Source organism: Ranitomeya variabilis, chromosome 3 (genome assembly GCF_051348905.1).
Source record: "Ranitomeya variabilis isolate aRanVar5 chromosome 3, aRanVar5.hap1, whole genome shotgun sequence".
Taxonomy (NCBI): Eukaryota; Metazoa; Chordata; class Amphibia; order Anura; family Dendrobatidae; genus Ranitomeya; species Ranitomeya variabilis.
Window position 1 is genome coordinate 238,231,765 of NC_135234.1, and position 20,513 is coordinate 238,252,277.

Sequence of the window (20,513 nt, forward strand, 5' to 3'; positions counted from 1 at the left end):
GTAGTAGACATTAACCCCTTTCCTCATTAGGACTTGGCAGGAGTTCACAAAAATGGAGGGGACTCATGGTAGATGTCGGTTGTATTACATATCCTTCATCTGTGCCTTTCAGCCATGGCCTTGCCTAAACTGTGACTGCAGCTGCTTACCATTTAGGTGCCACAGTCAGTTTCAGCATTTATATGAAGTGGTTGCAGGTTTTTTCACTCACCGGTTCCCACAACATGATCACTGATGGGTTACCATGGCTGTCTGGGGGCCTCAGTTACCAGGACTGCCATCTTGGTACTCCTGTGAAGCTGCAATGGAAAATAAAATTGAGGCAAGTTTGGTATTGCCATAAACACAATGACCTTGCCAAACTTGTTTCTAGGTAATTTTTGCTGAACCGTGAAAACAAAATACAAAAATCAGTGCCAGAATTGCTTTTTTTACCACTTCATCCCACTTGTAATTTCTTTCCTGTTGTTTTTTTTCCATTATATTGTATGTCAAAAATTAATGTGGTCATTTGTTACAAGTGACGTTTTGGTTGAAGTGGTGGAAAAGCATATATAGCGGTTTCCAGCCTAGCACATTAAAACAATTTCCAGGATTTTATTTGTGTTTTTTTTCCAAAGGTCGTTACCCCAAGGTATTGATAAGAACTTTTGTAATGTAACCCCATTAATGTAACCCCTACTTGCGTGATACCATCTGTCTGTTGATAATTTGCAATACGCGATCCTATTTCAGTCTGATGTATCCCCTAATGTATATCATCACTAGTGATGCCATGTCCATGAGCCAGGTCACAGCAGGCCTGCTGTTCAAAATGCTGCATTCAGTGGCTTATGCAGAAGTCAAGCAATACAACAAGGGAAGGGTGGTGGAACAATTTGTGAGTTACGTGTCTTAAAAGGAATCTTTTAGTAAGTTTTTGCTATATAATCTGACAGTAGCATGATGTAGGGGCAGAGAGCCTGATTCCAGAGATGTCACTTACTGCTTGTTGCCGTTTTGATAGAACACCTGTTATCTCTGTTGTAGATGTAGCAGCGGTCAGTAAGCTGAACTTTGTATAACCACTCCCCACCACTTATTGGCAGATTCCTGTGTACACTGTGCTTTAGGAGCAAGCTGTCAGTCAGTGGTTGCAGGGTTACACAGATTAGCTGGACTGGCCTGCACGTGAGACCTAGTCCTCTAGTATTAATCTTCTGCTGATAAAACACATAAAACACTGCACACAGCCTAATAAGTGACACATCCCCAGAATCAGGTTCTCTTGCTCTATATTAAGCTATCAGATTAAATCACAAACATCTGCTGATAGATTCCCTGTACTTTTATCTTTCCATGCTTGTTATAATTTTTCTACTGTGTATTTTTCATCTAGGTTTAAAAGTAGACTGGCAGGAAAGTGATTTAAAGAAGCGACTGTTAAATGTTCCCCAAGATATTTATGAGAAGGGCTATGTGAAAGATGTGGATGATGGATTGAAGGCGAGTTACCTATTTAATTCTGATTAAACTAAAAATAAGATTGCATTCAAATTAATGGGTTATTTGCTGTTTTATAGAACAGATTTCTAAAGAATAAATATCTTCCAAAGCCTTGATGAGATCTAGATTTTAAATTTTCTACTTTATATATGTTGTTGAGACTGTCTTGGTTATCTGAACGTCATGGCACAATAATTCCTGTAAAGGGACTGTCTACTGCTCGGACAACCCCTTCCCAATTTGTATGTTTCCCCCTTATAAAATAATAACACTTATACACCTCTTTGGAGCTGTTGCTGTTCCAGCAGTGTCAACAGTAGCTCTGCTGAGGATCACGTAATTGCGTCATTCTATCCCTGCGACCAATCAGTGGCTACTTTCTCTCCTGCCTCTCAAAAAGGAGGACAAATGGAGTTCTTTCAGTTTTTTAGTTTTAGTCTTTTTCAGTTTTTTAAAAATATGTTCAAAAAATCTTTATTGATACAATATTAAACATACAAAAAGATAAATAAAAACATGTGCTATAAGGAACACCACAAGAAGTGGTGGCATTTAGTACATACAGTGTAGCTCAATTCCCAATAACAAACTAAGTAATGGTAAGATGATGACTTGTTAATTGGGCTCAAAGATTCACAATACAATGCCCCCTTCTGTCAGCAAAAGGTGCCATCAGTCATTATACTATTCCTATGTCTATACTGATGCCCAGGGTTGCGTGGTTTGCGGTCAAGAGCCCAAGGTCCGAAACCAGTCTGGCATTAAGGTCATGAAAAGTTTCCCAAATTCATTTGTATGATACACAGTCAGAAAATCATCTTACCCGGTACTAAAATGCCAGCACCCAAACCCCGACGCGCGTTTCGCTGTCTGTTGACTCTGTACTCCTCTTGAAAAAGCATTCCATTAATGACATCACGTGATTATAAACTGACTAGCTGAATCCTTCATAGCTCTTTGTAGAAACAGGAGATCAATTTTCCCTGAATGCTTCATCAGTTACTGCAAAAGTCCCTGGCAGGGGCAGGAGGGAGCAGCCAAATTAGGAGTTGAAGAAGGGAATGATAAATGCAAAGACAATAGACTTCATGTTTCTACATACAGCAGAGAAAAGAAAATAATTAGCTGGCTACAAAAGGCAAAATGAGCAATTGTAAGTACACAGTGCTATATAATATGATGACTGCAATACATTAAAAGGATTCAAATTTTGATGGGAGGAGTGCTTCTTTCATTCGTAATGGACAGCATACTAACCTTGTGTAGTCTGATTCTGCAGTTTTACCCCCTTTCTGTCCCCTATTTCTTTGTTACATGTGCCATATAGGGTACTGTATGTGGCACTTTTCTGAATTATTGAGCTTAGGTGTTTTGGTCTTATCCATTTGTAAACAGATGCATACGTTTAAGCACGCAGTCATACACAATCCATACACTAACACTGGCAGTAGTATGAGTCAATCTTAACAGCTCATTGTCTGTAAACTCACGGTCCTGGAAAAAGTGGTATCTTATGTTATTTTTGCTAGATTACCCCGGCCAACTAAATGTGCCAGTATTGTGGATTGAAAGCTTCAAGGAGTAACAGCTCAGTGAACACTGTCAGCTCTTTTTATTTTTTCCATGTGAAGAGAAATGTTAGGGCTAGATCATACAACGACATTTTGGCCAATTTCAACTTGAGGTGAACTACAAGAGTTAGGTACCGTTCCAATTGGGTTGCGGTGGGATGAATTTTACGCTTTTTGATCAAAATAGTGTTAGCCAAGTACCCTATTTTACTTACATCTTCATCTATTACTATTCAATTAAAAAAATTTGGCTTGCACTTCCAAGTCAGAAAACTGGTGTGTACAGGTGCAAACTAGGAGTAGCCATCTCTATACATAATAAACAAGTAAAGTTGTGCTCTATAGTGCTAAAGCATGTAAATATGAAATCTGAATTGCATTACTGCTCTAGATAATAAGAAAAAGTGGAGATACTTGGCACATAATTGGACATAATTGGCCAATTCATGCGTGCCTGGCAGCCAACGACAAGGCGATCTCCGGATTCCTGGGAACCTATGTGTCTAATATTCACACTAGACACACAGAGCAGTAACGCTATTCATATTTCATATTTACATGCTTTTGCACTACAGAGTGAAACTTTATTTGTTTTCTGCTGTTCAATTACTTATTACATGGTATTTGCTTATTTTGTTTTGATTTCAATTTCAACTTTGTAGGAATAGTTTGATTTAATTCCATGTTTGTTCCAACATGACCGTACCTTAAAGCACAAAGCAAAAACCATCAGTTGTGAACCAGACCTTCTTACCCAACATGAGTGCTTGATCTCCCAATTTTTTTATTGATTGAATTGGCACACTCCCAAACCCTGTGCAATGTTTTCCAAGAAGGGAGGATGCTGTTATGGCTGCAGAGAGGCCCAAGTAGAATTTAATTGCGTGAGTTTTAGAATGGGAGGTCCAGCTAGCTTAAATAGATGTGATGGTCAAATCTCCATGCTGTTGGCTATATAGTGTACACTTGTTATGTTAGCCAGAAGCGAGGAACATATGGAAATTAGTTAGGGTGCATTTACACTGACCGATTATCGGGAAAGAAGTGTTCTTCGTTCACTAATTGTCAGAACACTCGTTTTGTCTACTTAAATGTTTTTTTTACCACTGGACATGGTTGATTTCTTTAACCCTGAGGTTATAGACTGCAGTTATGTTCTCAAAAATATAGATTTTTTTAAATGGAAACTTATTAAACGTTTAATTTTTTTTATCAATTTAAGGCAGTAAATTATTGTTCTGATAGTGGACATAGACTGTAAGGTTATTTAAATCTCTTAATGATCAGGTGTGAAAGGGCATTAATGGCTGGCTAAACACACACTCTACACCAGAGGTGTCAAACTGCATTCCTCGAGGGCCACCAACAGGTAACGTTTTCAGGATTTCCTTGTATTGCACAGGTGATAATTTAATCACCTGCACATAATGATTCCAGCACCTTGTGGAATGCTAAGGAAATCCTGAAAACATGACCTGTTGGCGGCCCTCGAGGAATGCAGTTTGACACCTCTGCTCTACACAATACTTGATCCTGGTTTCCCTTTTTGCTTTGGGGAAACCCACTCTAAACCCCAGACCTTTCTAATTTTGAGAGCAATTACCACAATAGAAACGTCTGATAAAGGGTATTTACTCGGTGTAATCTACTGATGGGAGAAATTCTGTATTAATCCTAATTAGCATCTCCACGTGCCGTATGGGGTGCAGTTAGTTTTTTACATTCACTACCGATGTACAGGACCTCAGTGGTTGGCGCTAAAGAAATTGGCACCTGACACAAGTTTATACTGTCCATTTAGAGTGTGCCACTCAGCGGACTGCTCTTACCTGATCGAATTAGATACAGGACTCAGCAGGCTATATCGCACATGATCAGATTAGATACATGGCTTAGCGGACAATAACTTTGATTTGAGCAGAGCTGTCAAATCATTGGTTCTGCAGCGTTCAGATCCAAGTAATGACCAGTGAGAGCTCACCAGATCTGTGGATCAGGGCTGCAGTAGTGTCATGTCACTGAATGAAGACACTGTTACAACCTTGGTGCCCTGACCTGTGATCACAGGTTACTGTGATCTGAGTGCTGCAATGACTTGACTGCTCCGCTCAGATCAGTCATTACAGATAATAGAGAAAAATGGTAAGATAGTACTGGGCTAGGAAAAAAATGGTCCCGGTCTGCACCCACTGCAGTGAATTGGGAGTGCCCAGTTTGCTGATCCGGCCACAGTGTAAGTGTTGTGCTCTGACACAGAAAATAAGTATGGCATCCCCCACCGGCTCCGTTAAAAAGTTACATAAAAAAAAAATTCTCCATTTAACTTTATATGCTTTTAAAAAAAACTTTTTAACATAAAGTCCAAAAATTAGAAGTGAATAACTCATTTTATTGTCTATTAAGGCTATAAATTCTTGCTCTGATAAATGATATAATGTATTTAATTTATGGCAGCATAACATTAATAAATTTGGTTTAAAAGTCCTCGGTTATGATAAATCTTGGCCTGACTCAACAAAAGGCAAAATATGAGGAATACATTTCTTAATCCTTGTCTGGGAACATAAATGCTTATTTGGCAACGAAATGCATAAACAATTTGGGCAATAAAATGGAATTTATTGAATGTGTGTTCACTTGATATCTGTGTTTGCTTGATATAGTTTGTAAGTTCTACAGGAGATTAAGCTATATTAGTTATCTATATTTCTGGGCATTTAGTGGATTTTTTAACTTGCTGTCATCCTAAACATTTTTTTAACTTATAGAGTTTGTATGGGGCTATGCAGTGACAACCTGTTTTAATGGAGCTTCACTCTACTATGTGTGTAACATTACTCCATTCATTGTCTAACGGACTGCCGGAAATAGCCAAATAATGCGCTTGGGCGGCAGTTTCATAGGTAATGACTGGAGCCATTGTGCACATGCTTGATCGTGGCTTCATTCAAACAGGGCTCTGTAGAGACCTTTTCTTGGGATCGTGGGGTCCCGAACAGTTGGGATCCCTAGTGATCAGCGTGTTATAATCTATCAAGTGGAAAACTTGGTCTTATTGCTTTTTTCCTAATAAGTTTGCACTAATTTAACTTTGTTAGGGGATTTGTTCACTTCTCAACCAACCCCTTCTCAATCACTATGTTACCCCCTTAGAAAATAATGACCGCTATACTCTGGTGCCAACGCCGTTCCAGCGGTGTCGGCACTGGCTCTTCTGAGGCTCGTGTTACCTTGGCTGTAGGGTTCGCATGCCATAACAATCGGTGGTTGCTTCACTATCTCCTTCTTGGAGTAATCCTACATCTGGAGAAAGTAAGAGAGCAGCCTCAGCTCTCGCCTCATCCAGTTATCAGTTATATCCAAAGGGGGAGAGTGAAGCAGTGACAATATCACGCAAGTCCCGGGAGAGCCAGTGCCGGCACCGAAAGTGAGTACAGCAATTATTTTATAAAGGGGAATATGGTGATTGAGAAGGGTTGTCCCAGTCGTGAACAAACTCTTTAAATAATAGTCAATACTCTCTCTTGTATCCCCGTCTAATAAATCAAATGTGTTTTCAAGAGCATCAAAATGATTTCCATTCATTGTATGTGTATTCCGTGCACTGTCTGTGTTGTAACGTTCACTGCATAGTCCTATTTGACTTTAAGGTGGGAAATATTATGTGTAGCACCAAAAATATCACAGCTTTGTCATGAAGGTGTTACAGATACATCAATAAATATGACTTTTCCACTCTCTCTATGATCTTTGTGCTGGAATTGGAGCACAAGTTATAGCTGTGGGTGAACTAAACGGAGCGTGGATAAGGAGAGTTTTGCTGGGCTTCACAATGGTGTAGGTCTCGGTTTAGGAGTTCATCAGTTCATCCACAGCTATTTTCTTGTGCTGGGACTCATCGAATTAGATAACGACCTGTGGAGGTCGAAACATCATGTTTATTGCTGGTATAGCCCCAGCCTCACTAACTCCTTACCCAGAGCATTGTGATATATTTGGTGTACAGATACATTTTCCACTTTTACATCATGACTTGGTGTGTGCAGTGAACCTCTTGACACTGTTTTGGGTCCTATCCTGCTCTACCGTCACCTCCACCAACTATGTACATGAGTGCACTCTAATCTTTATACTATGTCTTTATTGTAGGCAGCAGAAACGGTGGGATATCCTGTTATGATTAAAGCATCTGAGGGAGGAGGTGGAAAAGGTATTCGGAAGGTGAACAATGCAGAAGACTTTCCCAACCTTTTTCGACAGGTTAGATTTCAGTTGTTGAAAAGTAACATATTGCTATGCTCTAAAGGGAAGCTGTCATGGTGAAATGCTATCTGACCTGCAGGCAGGATGTTACAGAGCAGGAGCAGCCGGTCAGATATTTTATGGAAGAGATTCAGTATAACTTGCATTTTACTCACTGAAATCCTTGGTGTCTGCACTCATGAGTCCAGTGGGCGGGTCCAATCCAGTGACTGACAGTCTTCCCTGTATGACTCTGCATGCAGATAGCTGTCAGTCACTGAGTAGGACCACTCTCTTGTCTGATATGAACACAAGCGAAAGGGATTTTCTAATATATAATTGCCTAGAATACTACTTCCTGCAATTTGTGCCAACTTCCGTGGCTTTGTCCGGAGCTAATGTCCGGAGCTAATGTCCGGAGCTAATGTCCGGAGCTAATGTCCGGAGCTAATGTCCGGAGCTAATGTCCGGAGCTAATGTCCGGAGCTAATGTCCGGAGCTAATGTCCGGAGCTAATGTCCGGAGATAAGTGACGTCACCAGTGTCCTACACCCAGGCAGAGCACAGGGGCCCCAGGCAGCATATGGGGCCCCAGGCAGAGCACAGTGGTCCCAGGCAGAGCACAGGGGCCCCAGGCAGAGCACAGTGGTCCCAGGCAGAGCACAGTGGTCCCAGGCAGAGCACAGGGGCCCCAGGCAGAGCACAGTGGCCCCAGGCAGAGCACAGTGGCCCCAGGCAGAGCACAGTGGCCCCAGGCAGAGCACAGTGGCCCTAGGCAGAGCACAGGGGCCCCAGGCAGAACATGGGGCCCCAGGCAGAGCACAGTGGCCCCAGGCAGAGCACAGTGGCCCCAGGCAGAACATGGGGCCCCAGGCAGAGCACAGGGGCCCCAGGCAGAGCACAGGGGCCCCAGGCAGAGCACAGGGGCCCCAGGCAGCATATGGGGCCCCAGGCAGCATATGGGGCCCCAGGCAGAGCACAGGGGCCCCAGGCAGCATATGGGGCCCCAGGCAGAGCACAGTGGCCCCAGGCAGAGCACACACCAAATCGGAGGCCGAGGGGCCCCGCCAACCAAATCGGAGGCCGAGGGGCCCCGCCAACCAAATCGGAGGCCGAGGGGCCCCGCCAACCAAATCGGAGGCCGAGGGTTCCCGCCCACCAAATCGGAGGCCGAGAGTCCCCGCCCACCAAATCGGAGGATAAGAGGCCCCGCCCACCAAATCGGAGGCCGAGGGACCCCGCCCACCAAATCGGAGGCCGAGGGTCCCCGCCCACCAAATCGGAGGCCGAGGGTCCCCGCCCACCAAATCGGAGGCCGAGGGTCCCCGCCCACCAAATCGGAGGCCGAGGGTCCCCGCCCACCAAATCGGAGGCCGAGGGTCCCCGCCCACCAAATCGGAGGCCGAGGGTCCCCGCCCACCAAATCGGAGGCCGAGGGTCCCCGCCCACCAAATCGGAGGCCGAGGGTCCCCGCCCACCAAATCGGAGGCCGAGGGTCCCGCCCACCAAATCGGAGGCCGAGGGTCCCCGCCCACCAAATCGGAGGCCGAGGGTCCCCGCCCACCAAATCGGAGGCCGAGGGGCCCCGCCCACCAAATCGGAGGCCGAGGGTCCCCGCCCACCAAATCGGAGGCCGAGGGGCCCCGCCCACCAAATCGGAGGCCGAGGGGCCCCGCCCACCAAATCGGAGGCCGAGGGTCCCCGCCCACCAAATCGGAGGCCGAGGGTCCCCGCCCACCAAATCGGAGGCCGAGGGTCCCCGCCCACCAAATCGGAGGCCGAGGGTCCCCGCCCACCAAATCGGAGGCCGAGGGTCCCCGCCCACCAAATCGGAGGCCGAGGGTCCCCGCCCACCAAATCGGAGGCCGAGGGGCCCCGCCCACCAAATCGGAGGCCGAGGGTCCCCGCCCACCAAATCGGAGGCCGAGGGTCCCCGCCCACCAAATCGGAGGCCGAGGGTCCCCGCCCACCAAATCGGAGGCCGAGGGGCCCCGCCCACCAAATCGGAGGCCGAGGGGCCCCGCCCACCAAATCGGAGGCCGAGGGTCCCCGCCCACCAAATCGGAGGCCGAGGGTCCCCGCCCACCAAATCGGAGGCCGAGGGTCCCCGCCCACCAAATCGGAGGCCGAGGGTCCCCGCCCACCAAATCGGAGGCCGAGGGTCCCCGCCCACCAAATCGGAGGCCGAGGGTCCCCGCCCACCAAATCGGAGGCCGAGGGGCCCCGCCCACCAAATTATTCTTACAGTTGAATAAATAAAGTGTATATATGGATTCTAGACTCCCGATTCTTTAGAATCGGGCTGCCATCTAGTAATGAATAAAATAAAAGTTATTCTGAATCTTTTTCTACAAACCTCTATATAATACTGCTCAGCTTCTTCTCTATTCCATGCTGTCTGCAAAACAGACTGTTTGCCTTTAAATATGATTCAATATAATTCTACTGACTACCATTGTGCAAGTTTTAGCATTTTCCCTTTTTAGACAGAACACTAGCAGCTATCAAAAAAAAATCTGATTTGGTCTTTAGAAAACTATTTACAACTTTCTTTGTAAATTGTTGATGTTGTAAGCGAGTTGCAGGAATACTGCAATATTAATGGTTTCAATTCTCAGTGATGTGAAAGGCCCCTGCTTAGATTGGAAAGTTAGTTTTAATAATAATAATTTTTATTGATATAGCACCAACATATTCCGCAGCGCTTTACAACTTATAGAGGGGACTTGTACAGACAATAGACATTACAGCATAACAGAAATCACAGTTCAAAACAGATACCAGGAGGAATGAGGGCCCTGCTCGCAAGCTTACAAACTATGAGGAAAAGGGGAGACACGAGAGGTGGATGGTAACAATTGCTTTAGTTATTTGGACCAGCATGAACCAGTTAACAGCCTAAGTATGTAGCAGTACAGACACAGAGGGCTATTAACTGCATAAAGTGTATGAGCACACGATGCAAGGAACCTGATTATGTGTTTTTTTTGTGTTTTTTTTTCGTTTTTTAGTTTTCGAGTTACACAAACATCAGATAGTGCCAAAGGGTTTTGAGTGTCTTTTGTTCTGGACTTTTGATTTTGCAAAAGAGTTATTGTCAAAGACCTTGAACATATTCAATGCGTTCTTTTGCATATGTCTATAACATAGTCAGTAGAGTACATTGCACATCAGAGCTGTAGTGCTGTGTACAAGAAATCATGACTAATTCCATCGTTCATCTCTCGCTGTTTTAAGGTTCAGACAGAAGTACCTGGTTCTCCTATATTTGTCATGAGATTGGCCAAGCAATCCCGTCATCTGGAGGTACAGATTCTTGCAGATCAGTATGGAAACGCAATATCTCTTTTTGGACGGGATTGTTCCGTTCAGCGGCGTCACCAGAAGATTATTGAAGAGGCTCCTGCTTCAATTGCAACAAGCACAGTGTTTGAAGAAATGGAGCAGGTAAGACAAATGGTTTTAACTCCTTCCCGACATTTGCAGTGTGTGTGTGTGTATGTATATATATATATATATAAGTAAAAAAAGGAACAGCACAATGCTCACCGGTGGGTGCCTAGCCTCCTGGATAGAATAGTCCATACATCTACCCAACATGTATACAAAAATAGAAAAAGAAGGCAGCACTCCAAATCCTTTTCAGGGTGAAAAAATGTGAAATTTATTCAGCCCACATCTCTGTGCGACGTTTCGGCTCACACTGAGCCTTTCTCAAGCAGTGGGTATAGCATACACATGTGCTTTATATAGGTATAATCCACACTCATTTGCATAATAAAGTGGCCATCAATACATAAATACTTTCTCATATTATTTACAAGACATACACATAACATCCATAGTATATCCTTCACATGATAAAGTGCTCTGTGCCAAAGTGTTAATCTGGACTTAAATCTCCGCATCTTATTATCTTTTTTACTTTTTCTTCATATACGTTCATTATAAAAAGGACACGTGTCACGTGTTATTTACATATATTGTGATTTTTAGCCCTTACCCCGCTGTGTACAGTCTAAGCCGCATGGAGGACGCTGTAGTTGCCGATAACGGCGTTCTAGTGCTTCTACTGCGCATGTCTGCGCGTCATTTGATCATGTCATAGTCTGCCAGCCAATAAAGCTCAAGCAGTTAATCCTTTTCTTAGCGCATGCGCTCTGCCAATATATCCCTAGCAGGACGCCATCTTAGATGTGGCAGAACGCTAGCTTATGCATATCTATATATAACGGTGGGCATTACGGCGCCACTTTACATGTGGCTGATATATCCGCATATTTATATATATATATATATCAGCCACATGTAAAGTGGCGCCGTAATGCCCACCGTTATATATAGATATGCATAAGCTAGCGTTCTGCCACATCTAAGATGGCGTCCTGCTAGGGATATATTGGCAGAGCGCATGTGCTAAGAAAAGGATTAACTGCTTGAGCTTTATTGGCTGGCAGACTATGACATGATCAAATGACGCGCAGACATGCGCAGTAGAAGCACTAGAACGCCGTTATCGGCAACTACAGCGTCCTCCATGCGGCTTAGACTGTACACAGCGGGGTAAGGGCTATAAATCACAATATATGTAAATAACACGTGACACGTGTCCTTTTTATAATGAACGTATATGAAGAAAAAGTAAAAAAGATAATAAGATGCGGAGATTTAAGTCCAGATTAACACTTTGGCACAGAGCACTTTATCATGTGAAGGATATACTATGGATGTTATGTGTATGTCTTGTAAATAATATGAGAAAGTATTTATGTATTGATGGCCACTTTATTATGCAAATGAGCGTGGATTATACCTATATAAAGCACATGTGTATGCTATACCCACTGCTTGAGAAAGGCTCAGTGTGAGCCGAAACGTCGCACAGAGATGTGGGCTGAATAAATTTCACATTTTTTCACCCTGAAAAGGATTTGGAGTGCTGCCTTCTTCTTCTATTTATATATATATATATATATATATAATATATATATCTATATCAATCATGCAACCACAGTGACTAATCGCTCTGTGATCGCATGATTGTCCCTACTTTTTCTCACAGCAGGGAACATGGAGCCTCCGTCCCGGGGGTTGAAGAATCCCATCTCCCTGCAACTACGATCGCGGTGATTTAATCCAGAACAGTCAATTGCAGCGTTTCTCAGTGTTTTAGGCAATCAGATTGCCTGAAACACTGATGTCCAGTCTAGGATCGGTGGCGTAAGAGCACTGATCGTAGGCTGGATCCTAGCAACCACGGCATCACCAGGGCCATCTCTGATTGGTACGATCGACTATGACATTGATCGCACCAGTCAGAGTACAAACACATGCTGTGACCTGGCAGTGACTGCCCTGTACGTCCTTATTCTAGCTTGTGGATTTGTACAGGGCGGTCACTGTGTAACTCTGTGCGTCATGCTGGGCCTTGTGGTGTCATTGAAGCCTCTACCACCACTGTCATTGCTCCTCCTGCTGAAGAAGAAAGACGAGTTCCTGATCCCTCCATGTCCTTGCCTGATCTTTCCTAATCCACCCTATTCCCCCTCTCCCATTTTTCCACCACTTTTCCCTCCTCATCCCCTCTCCCCCTCCTGCAACCAAGCGCTGGTCAGTACTTGATCGCTTGTTTTTTGGCATTTTTTTTTTTTCTTTCGTGTGTCCTTCTGATGCTGAGCGTTGATCAGTGACGTAGATCACTGATCAACATCCGTGCTCGCTGTTTTCCAGGACTTTTTTTTTTGTCCCGTTCCATTTTTTTTCCCCTCCCCCGCTATGCACCACCTCCGTGCATGCATCTTGCAGCCGCAGAGCGTTTATCAGTGATGCAAGTCACTAGCCGGCACTTGTGCTCGCTTTTTTCCACAACCCCCCCTTCTCTTTGCACCACTATGTGTGCGTCTTACAGCCACCAAGCCGCTGATCAGGCATACACCACTGACTTTTCTTCAGTATGTACAGGTATTCATTATGTGAAACTAGGGGGCAGGTCAGTGAGGGATCAGTGACCTGTCAGCAGTCTGCATTATGAATACCTAATCAGAGCACTACATAAAGACCCCCCACGGGTCCGCCCACGGGCATGAGGAAATCATTAACTAAAAACTGAAAATAAAGATTAAACAACAACCACCAGACGAATTTTATCAACCAAGGTATCATTTTAATCAGTATAACGGCTCCGACCTGACACTGTCTGTAGGTTACTGTGCACAATCCTGCTGACAGGTTCTCTTGAAGGACAATGGTACCAAATGCTAATGAAATGTATGTAAACTTTTGACTTTGCATTAAGTAATAAAAATGCCTTACAACATTCTCTCTCTCTCGCTCTCTCTTTCTTTCTCTCGCGCTTGCTCTCTCTCTTTCTCTCTTTTCTTTCGCTTTCTTTTTCTTTTTCTCTCTCTTTCTCTTTATTCTGGCATTTGGCAAATATTAATAATTACTGTAATCCAAATTTACCTAAAACTGGAAATATTCTGATTTCATGTCAGATATTGTGGAAAAACATGCATATGTGTTTTTATATAGTGTTTGTAAACTTCTAGTTTCAACTGTACATCACTGTCATACTATCTAAATTTATTCACCATGCCTCTCTATTAGTGATGAGCGAGTGTGCTCGTTACTCGAGTTTCTCCGAGTATGCTCAGGTGTTCTCCGAGTATTTCAGCATGCTCGGAGATTTAGTGCAGATGCATGATTTGTGGCTGCTAGACAGCTTGAATACATGTGGGAATTGTCTAACAAACAGGCAATCCCCACATGTATTTAAGCTGTCTAGCAGCTGCAAATCATGCATCTGCATCGACATAAACTAAATCTCCAATCGCACTGAAATACTCGGAGAACACCCGAGCATGCTCGGAGAAACTCGAGTAACGAGCACACTCGCTCATCACTACTCTCTATCCCCCTTCTCTCCACACTGTCTCCCATGTCTACATCATAGTTCCCCCTCTCTCACCCTTCCCCCCTTGTATCGCCACTCTTCACACTTTCTCTTCATTCTCTCTCATTTTCCTCAACCCTCCCCCATTTCTCCTTTTTTCATCCGCCCTCTCATTTCCATCTCACTTTCCCTTTTTGTCTTTCTTTCTCTTTCCTTTTTCTCTTCCTTCCTCTTTCTCCTCTCCCCCTCTCTATTTCCCCCTCTTTATTTCCCCCTCTTTTCCCCTCACTCTATTCCCCTTCTCTCTCTCTCTATTCCCCCTCTCTCTTCCCCTCTTTCCCCCCTCCCTCTTTCCCCCCTCCCTCTTTCCCCCCTCCCTCTTTCCCTCTCTTCCCCCCCTCTCTCTTCCCCCCTCTCTTCCCACCCTCTGTCTTCCCACCCTCTGTCTTCCCACCCTCTGTCTTCTCACCCTGTCTTCCCACCCTCTGTCTTCCCCCTCTTTTTTCCCCTCTCTCTTTTTCTCTTTTCCCCCTCTCTCTCTTTCCCCCTCTCTCTCTTTCCCCCTCTCTCTCTTTCCCCCTCTCTCTCTCTTTCCCCCTCTCTCTCTTTCCCCCTCTCTCTCTTTCCCCCTCTCTCTCTTTCCCCCTCTCTCTCTCTTTCCCCCTCTCTCTCTCTCTTTCCCCCTCTCTCTCTCTCTTTCCCCCTCTCTCTCTCTTCCCCCTCTCTCTCTTTCCCCCTCTCTTTCCCCCTCTCTTTCCCCCTCTTTCCCCCTCTCTTTCCCCCTCTCTTTCCCCCTCTCTTTCCCCCTCTTTCCCCCCCTCTTCCCCCCCCTCTTTCCCCCCCTCTTTCCCCCTCTCTTTCCCCCTCTCTTTCCCCCTCTCTTTCCCCCTCTCTTTCCCCCTCTCTTTCCCCCTCTCTTTCCCCCTCTCTTTCCCCCTCTCTTTCCCCCTCTCTTTCCCCCTCTCTTTCCCCCTCTCTTTCCCCCTCTCTTTCCCCCTCTCTTTCCCCCTCTCTTTCCCCCTCTCTTTCCCCCTCTCTTTCCCCCTCTCTTTCCCCCTCTCTTTCCCCCTCTCTTTCCCCCTCTCTTTCCCCCTCTCTCTCCCCCTCTCTCTCCCCCTCTCTTTCCCCCTCTCTTTCCCCCTCTCTCTCCCTCATTCTCCCTCTCTCTCTTTCCCCGTCTCTCCCTCTTTCCCACCCTTTCACCCTTTCCCCTTTTGTTCTTTTGTTATATTTGCTTCACACATTCACATACATCCCAGGAGGTGCTGGGGGAATATAAATCGCAGGAGGGTCTGCAAATGTCAGTGGGACTGGAGTTCTGATTGCGCCTACAAAGTATGTCCTGACTCTGGCCAGCGTCATCACTAAATCCTTTATTGCACGTGCCTCAGCGTTCAGTAGTGAACGTTACGTGCTTGTTCTCACAGTGTAAGAAGCAGTTAAAGGCCCCGAGCACTGTTATCCAGAGCCTGAGCACTCTGCTCAGGGGCAGGAGAAAAGGACATCATTTACAGCCTGCAGGCAGGAGGTTACCCACCCCTGTTGTTTGGGAACAAACACCATGTATATACGGCACATGCTAACTATTTGGAAATATGCATTCCTACATTATAATGTTTGCTGTCATTGAACACTTTTTTTTTGTAAATGTAGCTTGTACTTACAACTGATTTTAAACACTAACCTTTGTATTTTAGGTGTGGTATAACTATAGTTTGCAATGTAATATTGCCACATGCCTTCCAATTGTGTATGGTCTATATTTAACCATATTATGTTATGACTTCCATGCTTTCAATGACATACAGACTACACGGGATCTCACTTCATTTGTATTGCGGCTAAATTAGGGCATTTAAACACGTGCAGATTTGTGGAATATTATAGGAAAAAATATTTATAAACCTGGGAATCTGAATTAACTAGTGAACATATATCCCCTTAAAAAATTAGATTTTATTATGAATATTTTAAAAATACACCACCCAGTGCTATTTAGGCACAATTCGGCCTAAAGGTAAAAAAGACCAAGGTCTAGCGCATACCCTGCAATGGCCTACTCTGTCACCTGCCTGGCTGTGGAGGTTGGCACCCTAATTACGATGTTTTGGCGCCCCCACTCAACGTGGACTACCCCTCACTGCCCTAGATCACCCTATGCTGCAGGTGTGAAAACAAAATACATAAGAACAGAGATGAAGAAAGCAAAAAAATGGTCAAAAAAACACACAAAAAACTCAATAGAAAAAAATTAGCAAAAGAACAGAGGCAAAAGCAGGATATTAGATAAGACCTATATAGGCTCCGGCCCCTTTCATAAACCAATTTGCTAAACACCAATAATAGGCAATGGGTATGCTGTCAGATGTGCCACATAAAAATTTATAGCATCAATCACTACAGCCTATACCACATATACTCAAAATACTGCAGTTTGTCTAGCTATTATTAGCATAAATTATACCCATAAGGGATTAAAGCCTGCAGTTAATATTAAACGCAACCCAAATAGATAACCAGGGCCAAGTATTTAAGGTATCTCAGTGGTGTAGGTAGAATTATATGTTATTTATCATGATATATTGCACTTCGCCTCATAGCCTTAGCATAGATAACTGCCTTAAAAATTGCAAATTATACCATATACATTTTCTTCTTCATGGACTATCAAGCCATAGATATACCAGCCCTAGGGGGTTGCCCCCATATATAAACAGGGCTAAACAGTCACAAAGATACTAGTGCAAAAGCCTAAAACAGGCAAGACTGTACAATTTTACAATGGTATAAGCAGGATGGCGTGTTACTTATCATGATACACTGTGCCTCGCCTCAACGCGTTTCCCCGTAGTTCGGTTCATCAGGAGGCCCGTCAGAGGGTTCTCAAAATGTTAGATGCCATAGATGAGTAGCATGATTTGTGGAATAACTTGTCTATCCTACAGTGTGTGTGCACAATTATTATTCAATTTGTATTTTTGATTAATTTTATTATTGAGCAACTACAGTGCTGACGATCAATCCAAAAGGTTAATAAGCCTGAAGCCTGAATATTTAAGCAAGAACAAGTGAAATTTTGTCTTAGGAAAATATGTGTGTGTGTAATTATTGGGTACCTATTAGTGTACAGACTTTTTATGCAACTAAATGGAAAACGTCAATTTCCCAATCTCAGTAGTTTATTTTCATCAGCTAAAGTGAGAATAAGGTCAATAGAACAAAATTCAAATAGCACGTAATCATAATTTAAGGAATAGGACTAGAGTGTAGTGTCCCCCTTTAATATGTCATTGTTGAACAATAAAGTGGTGAAGTGCTCCAAACTATAGACACTGAAGTAAGAAGATCAAAAAGAGTAGACATAAACCACCAATGAAAAGCACAGCAGATCATTTATTGAAACATTGAATATTAAAACATTTGTTACTCATTACCATTGAGTGCAAAAATGAGTCTGCTAAGGAGAATGAAAGATGGAGGGCTACACTGAGATCCTATTCATCAAGCAGCACATAATATGTAAATGCACTCTGAGATAGGCCAAGTGGCCATGAACAGAGATTCAGACAAGGGAAGGTTGGGTAAATGGAATATTGCTTACCCGTTGTTTTGGTGGAATCAGTGAGGCCCTCCAGCACTTCCCCGACGCATGTTTCGCGTGTTGAGAAAGCAGACAATTCAAAATGTACAAAAATAAATTTGATGGGGTTTAGGTGAGATAAGGAAGGAGGCCATGGCATTAGTCTTTCATCTTTAAAGCTTTTAATTGCTAGCTAAGCTGTGGAGTATTCAGATTATTGCAATGTCTTGCATGAAAATCATAGTTTTCTTGAAAGATGTAGACTTTTTCCTGCACCATGACATAGTCTTCTAAAAACATACAGTAGGTTTGGGAGGTTTGGGAGTTTATTTTGAGTCCATCTTCAGCATGAAATGGTCAAACAATCTCATCTTTACTAATACCAACCCTTAGCAGTACTCCACCTCTATCTTGCTGGCATCGGAGTAAAAATGTAGGTCTGTGCCCATTACTGATCCAGCCACTAGACCATCTATCCTGTCCATCAAGAGTCATTCTCATTTTATTGGTCCAAAAAAACTTTAAAAGACGTGATTTCTTGGCCCAGTCTTGACGTTTTCCCCTTCTATGCCTTGGTCAGTGGTGATCAGGTTTCAGCCTTTTTTTACCTTGTCCCTGTGGGCACTTCAAGGGGAGATTACTGTTCTGGAATATGAGATCTCTGTAGGGTAATGGGTTCCTGGTCACTTCACATTTGATTTTTCGCAAATTTTTAGCAGTTTCATTTTCTCAACACATTTTTTGTGACCCTGTTGACTATTTACATGAGTTGCTTCACACCATTTAAGCATTCAAGTTTATGCAGCTTGGAGTTGGAAAATTGGCAGAAAAATATGATATGGTTAAAGTGTACCACCAGGTCCTGGAACTGGGGGGGAGCTAGCAATTTATTAACTGTTGTCTTGTTTCCTATCATTACAGTGTGCTGTGAAACTTGCTAAGATGGTTGGGTATGTCAGCGCAGGTACAGTTGAGTATCTGTACAGTCAAGATGGCAGTTTTTACTTCCTTGAACTTAACCCTCGTCTGCAAGTGGAGCACCCCTGTACAGAGATGGTCGCAGATGTTAATCTTCCTGCTGCACAACTTCAGGTATTTAATGACTTCCATCTGAATAATAGAGGTAGAATCCTGATTTAGGGAGGCCTCTCTGTACCTCAGTATATCTAACAGGGTCTTTAACAAGTTTAACAGTTTCATGTTGACATTATTAATATTCGCCCAGTACTGTGTCACTTCCTAACATGTGTCCAGGACCCCAGCGCTGCAACGCTGCAGTGATAACCAGATAACCACTGAGCCACCTTGCTTGTTGAAAAAGAACTCTATTTTGACATTGTTTTATGGGAATCTTTTTACTGTAAGAATGACCTCGCAATATGATTCTGCTCATTAGTGCAATCACAGCAATACCAAACATGTCCCTTTTTTGTTATTTTAGTGGCAAAAAGAAACAAAAACAGAAATTAAAAAAAAAAAAAAATTGAGTTGTCGCTATTTTATTTTCCAAGACCTGTAACGTTTTTATTTATATTATTTTGGGATAGATAGGATGTTTTGATAGCTTGTTGCATCATTTTTTGTGGAATTTCAGCAACCAGAAAAATGTATTTTTGGCATTCTTGATTTTTTTTTCATTTATGGTGTTTTTGACTTTTCTGATATCATAAAGGCCCTTTTTTTTTTTTTTTTTTTTTTTTTTTAATGTAATGGATTTGTATTTAATGGGGCAAATGGTAGGTGATTTGAACTTTTTATGTTTTCTTTTTAATTCATATTTTTAAAACTTTTTTGTTGTTACTTTTCACTGTTCTTGTCAGTCCCCTTGAAGCTGCGATCATCTGCTTGTGCTATATGCAGCGATGCCACGGCAATTACAGGAAACACCTTAGTTTTTTCATGTATCTATGGTGAAATTATTTTCAAACTTTTCTGTTTAAACCTCAATTCAAAATAAATGCCTGATTGTAATGAGTTGACATTACGTACATTTAGATTGAAATGTACTTTTGTCAGTTTCAAGTCATCTCCATGACCATGGTGGGATTTTTTTTACTTTAGAAGAGTGCCAACAATTTTGTCCATGTGTGTTTCTTAATATTAGTAGACACAATTGCAAAGTTAAGTCGTTTTCTTGTGTTCATACATTTCCAACAGATTGCTATGGGAATCCCTCTTCATAGAATAAAGGATATTCGGATGCTTTATGGAGTCACAGCTTGGGGAGACACACTAATTGACTTTGATAACTCGCTAAATGCTCCTTGCCCTAGAGGACATGTAATTGCAGCCCGCATTACAAGTGAAAATCCAGATGAGGTAACACATGTTTTGTCACCAATGTTTTCTTTCCTGTGTGTTTCACCAATAGAATAGAATAATGCTGAATATAATTTATACGCAGAGTGTGGTATGTTTAATCTAAAGACTTTGTCTATATTTTTTTGCATACTTATATATATAATAACAAAAAATAAATTTATTTGGGAATTAACAATATCCTTTGTATGTGCTCTGAGCCTTCCGTCATGTATTCTTCTTCTTCTTCTTCTTTTTTTTTCATATCACAATTTTTATTTACAAAAATTTAATAGTACTCTTGCAATTTTCACACTGGTAACTGGGGCCTTTTTTTTTCTTTTAATTTTTATATTTATTGAAATACATTTTTCAATTTTTACAGGAAAAGAAATAAAAGCCATTTTAAATTTTTCACTATCATTTATAGGTTGTCAACCAAAAT

The 20,513-nt window shown here is 42.9% G+C and overlaps 1 protein-coding gene across 2 annotated transcripts in view; it reads left to right on the plus strand.

Moving 5' to 3' along the window:
• Window positions 1–20,513, plus strand: part of ACACA (acetyl-CoA carboxylase alpha) — a 483,059-nt gene that overhangs the window by 63,504 nt on the left and 399,042 nt on the right. The window contains exons 9-13 of one of the 2 annotated variants that reach the window (XM_077295311.1): window positions 1,379–1,485; window positions 7,206–7,316; window positions 10,536–10,745; window positions 18,692–18,862; window positions 19,928–20,089. In XM_077295311.1, coding sequence (XP_077151426.1) covers window positions 1,379–1,485; window positions 7,206–7,316; window positions 10,536–10,745; window positions 18,692–18,862; window positions 19,928–20,089 — 761 coding nt within the window. Of the gene's footprint in view, window positions 1–1,378; window positions 1,490–7,205; window positions 7,317–10,535; window positions 10,746–18,691; window positions 18,863–19,927; window positions 20,090–20,513 lie in introns of both variants that reach the window. The other variant, XM_077295310.1, reaches the window with a different exon arrangement.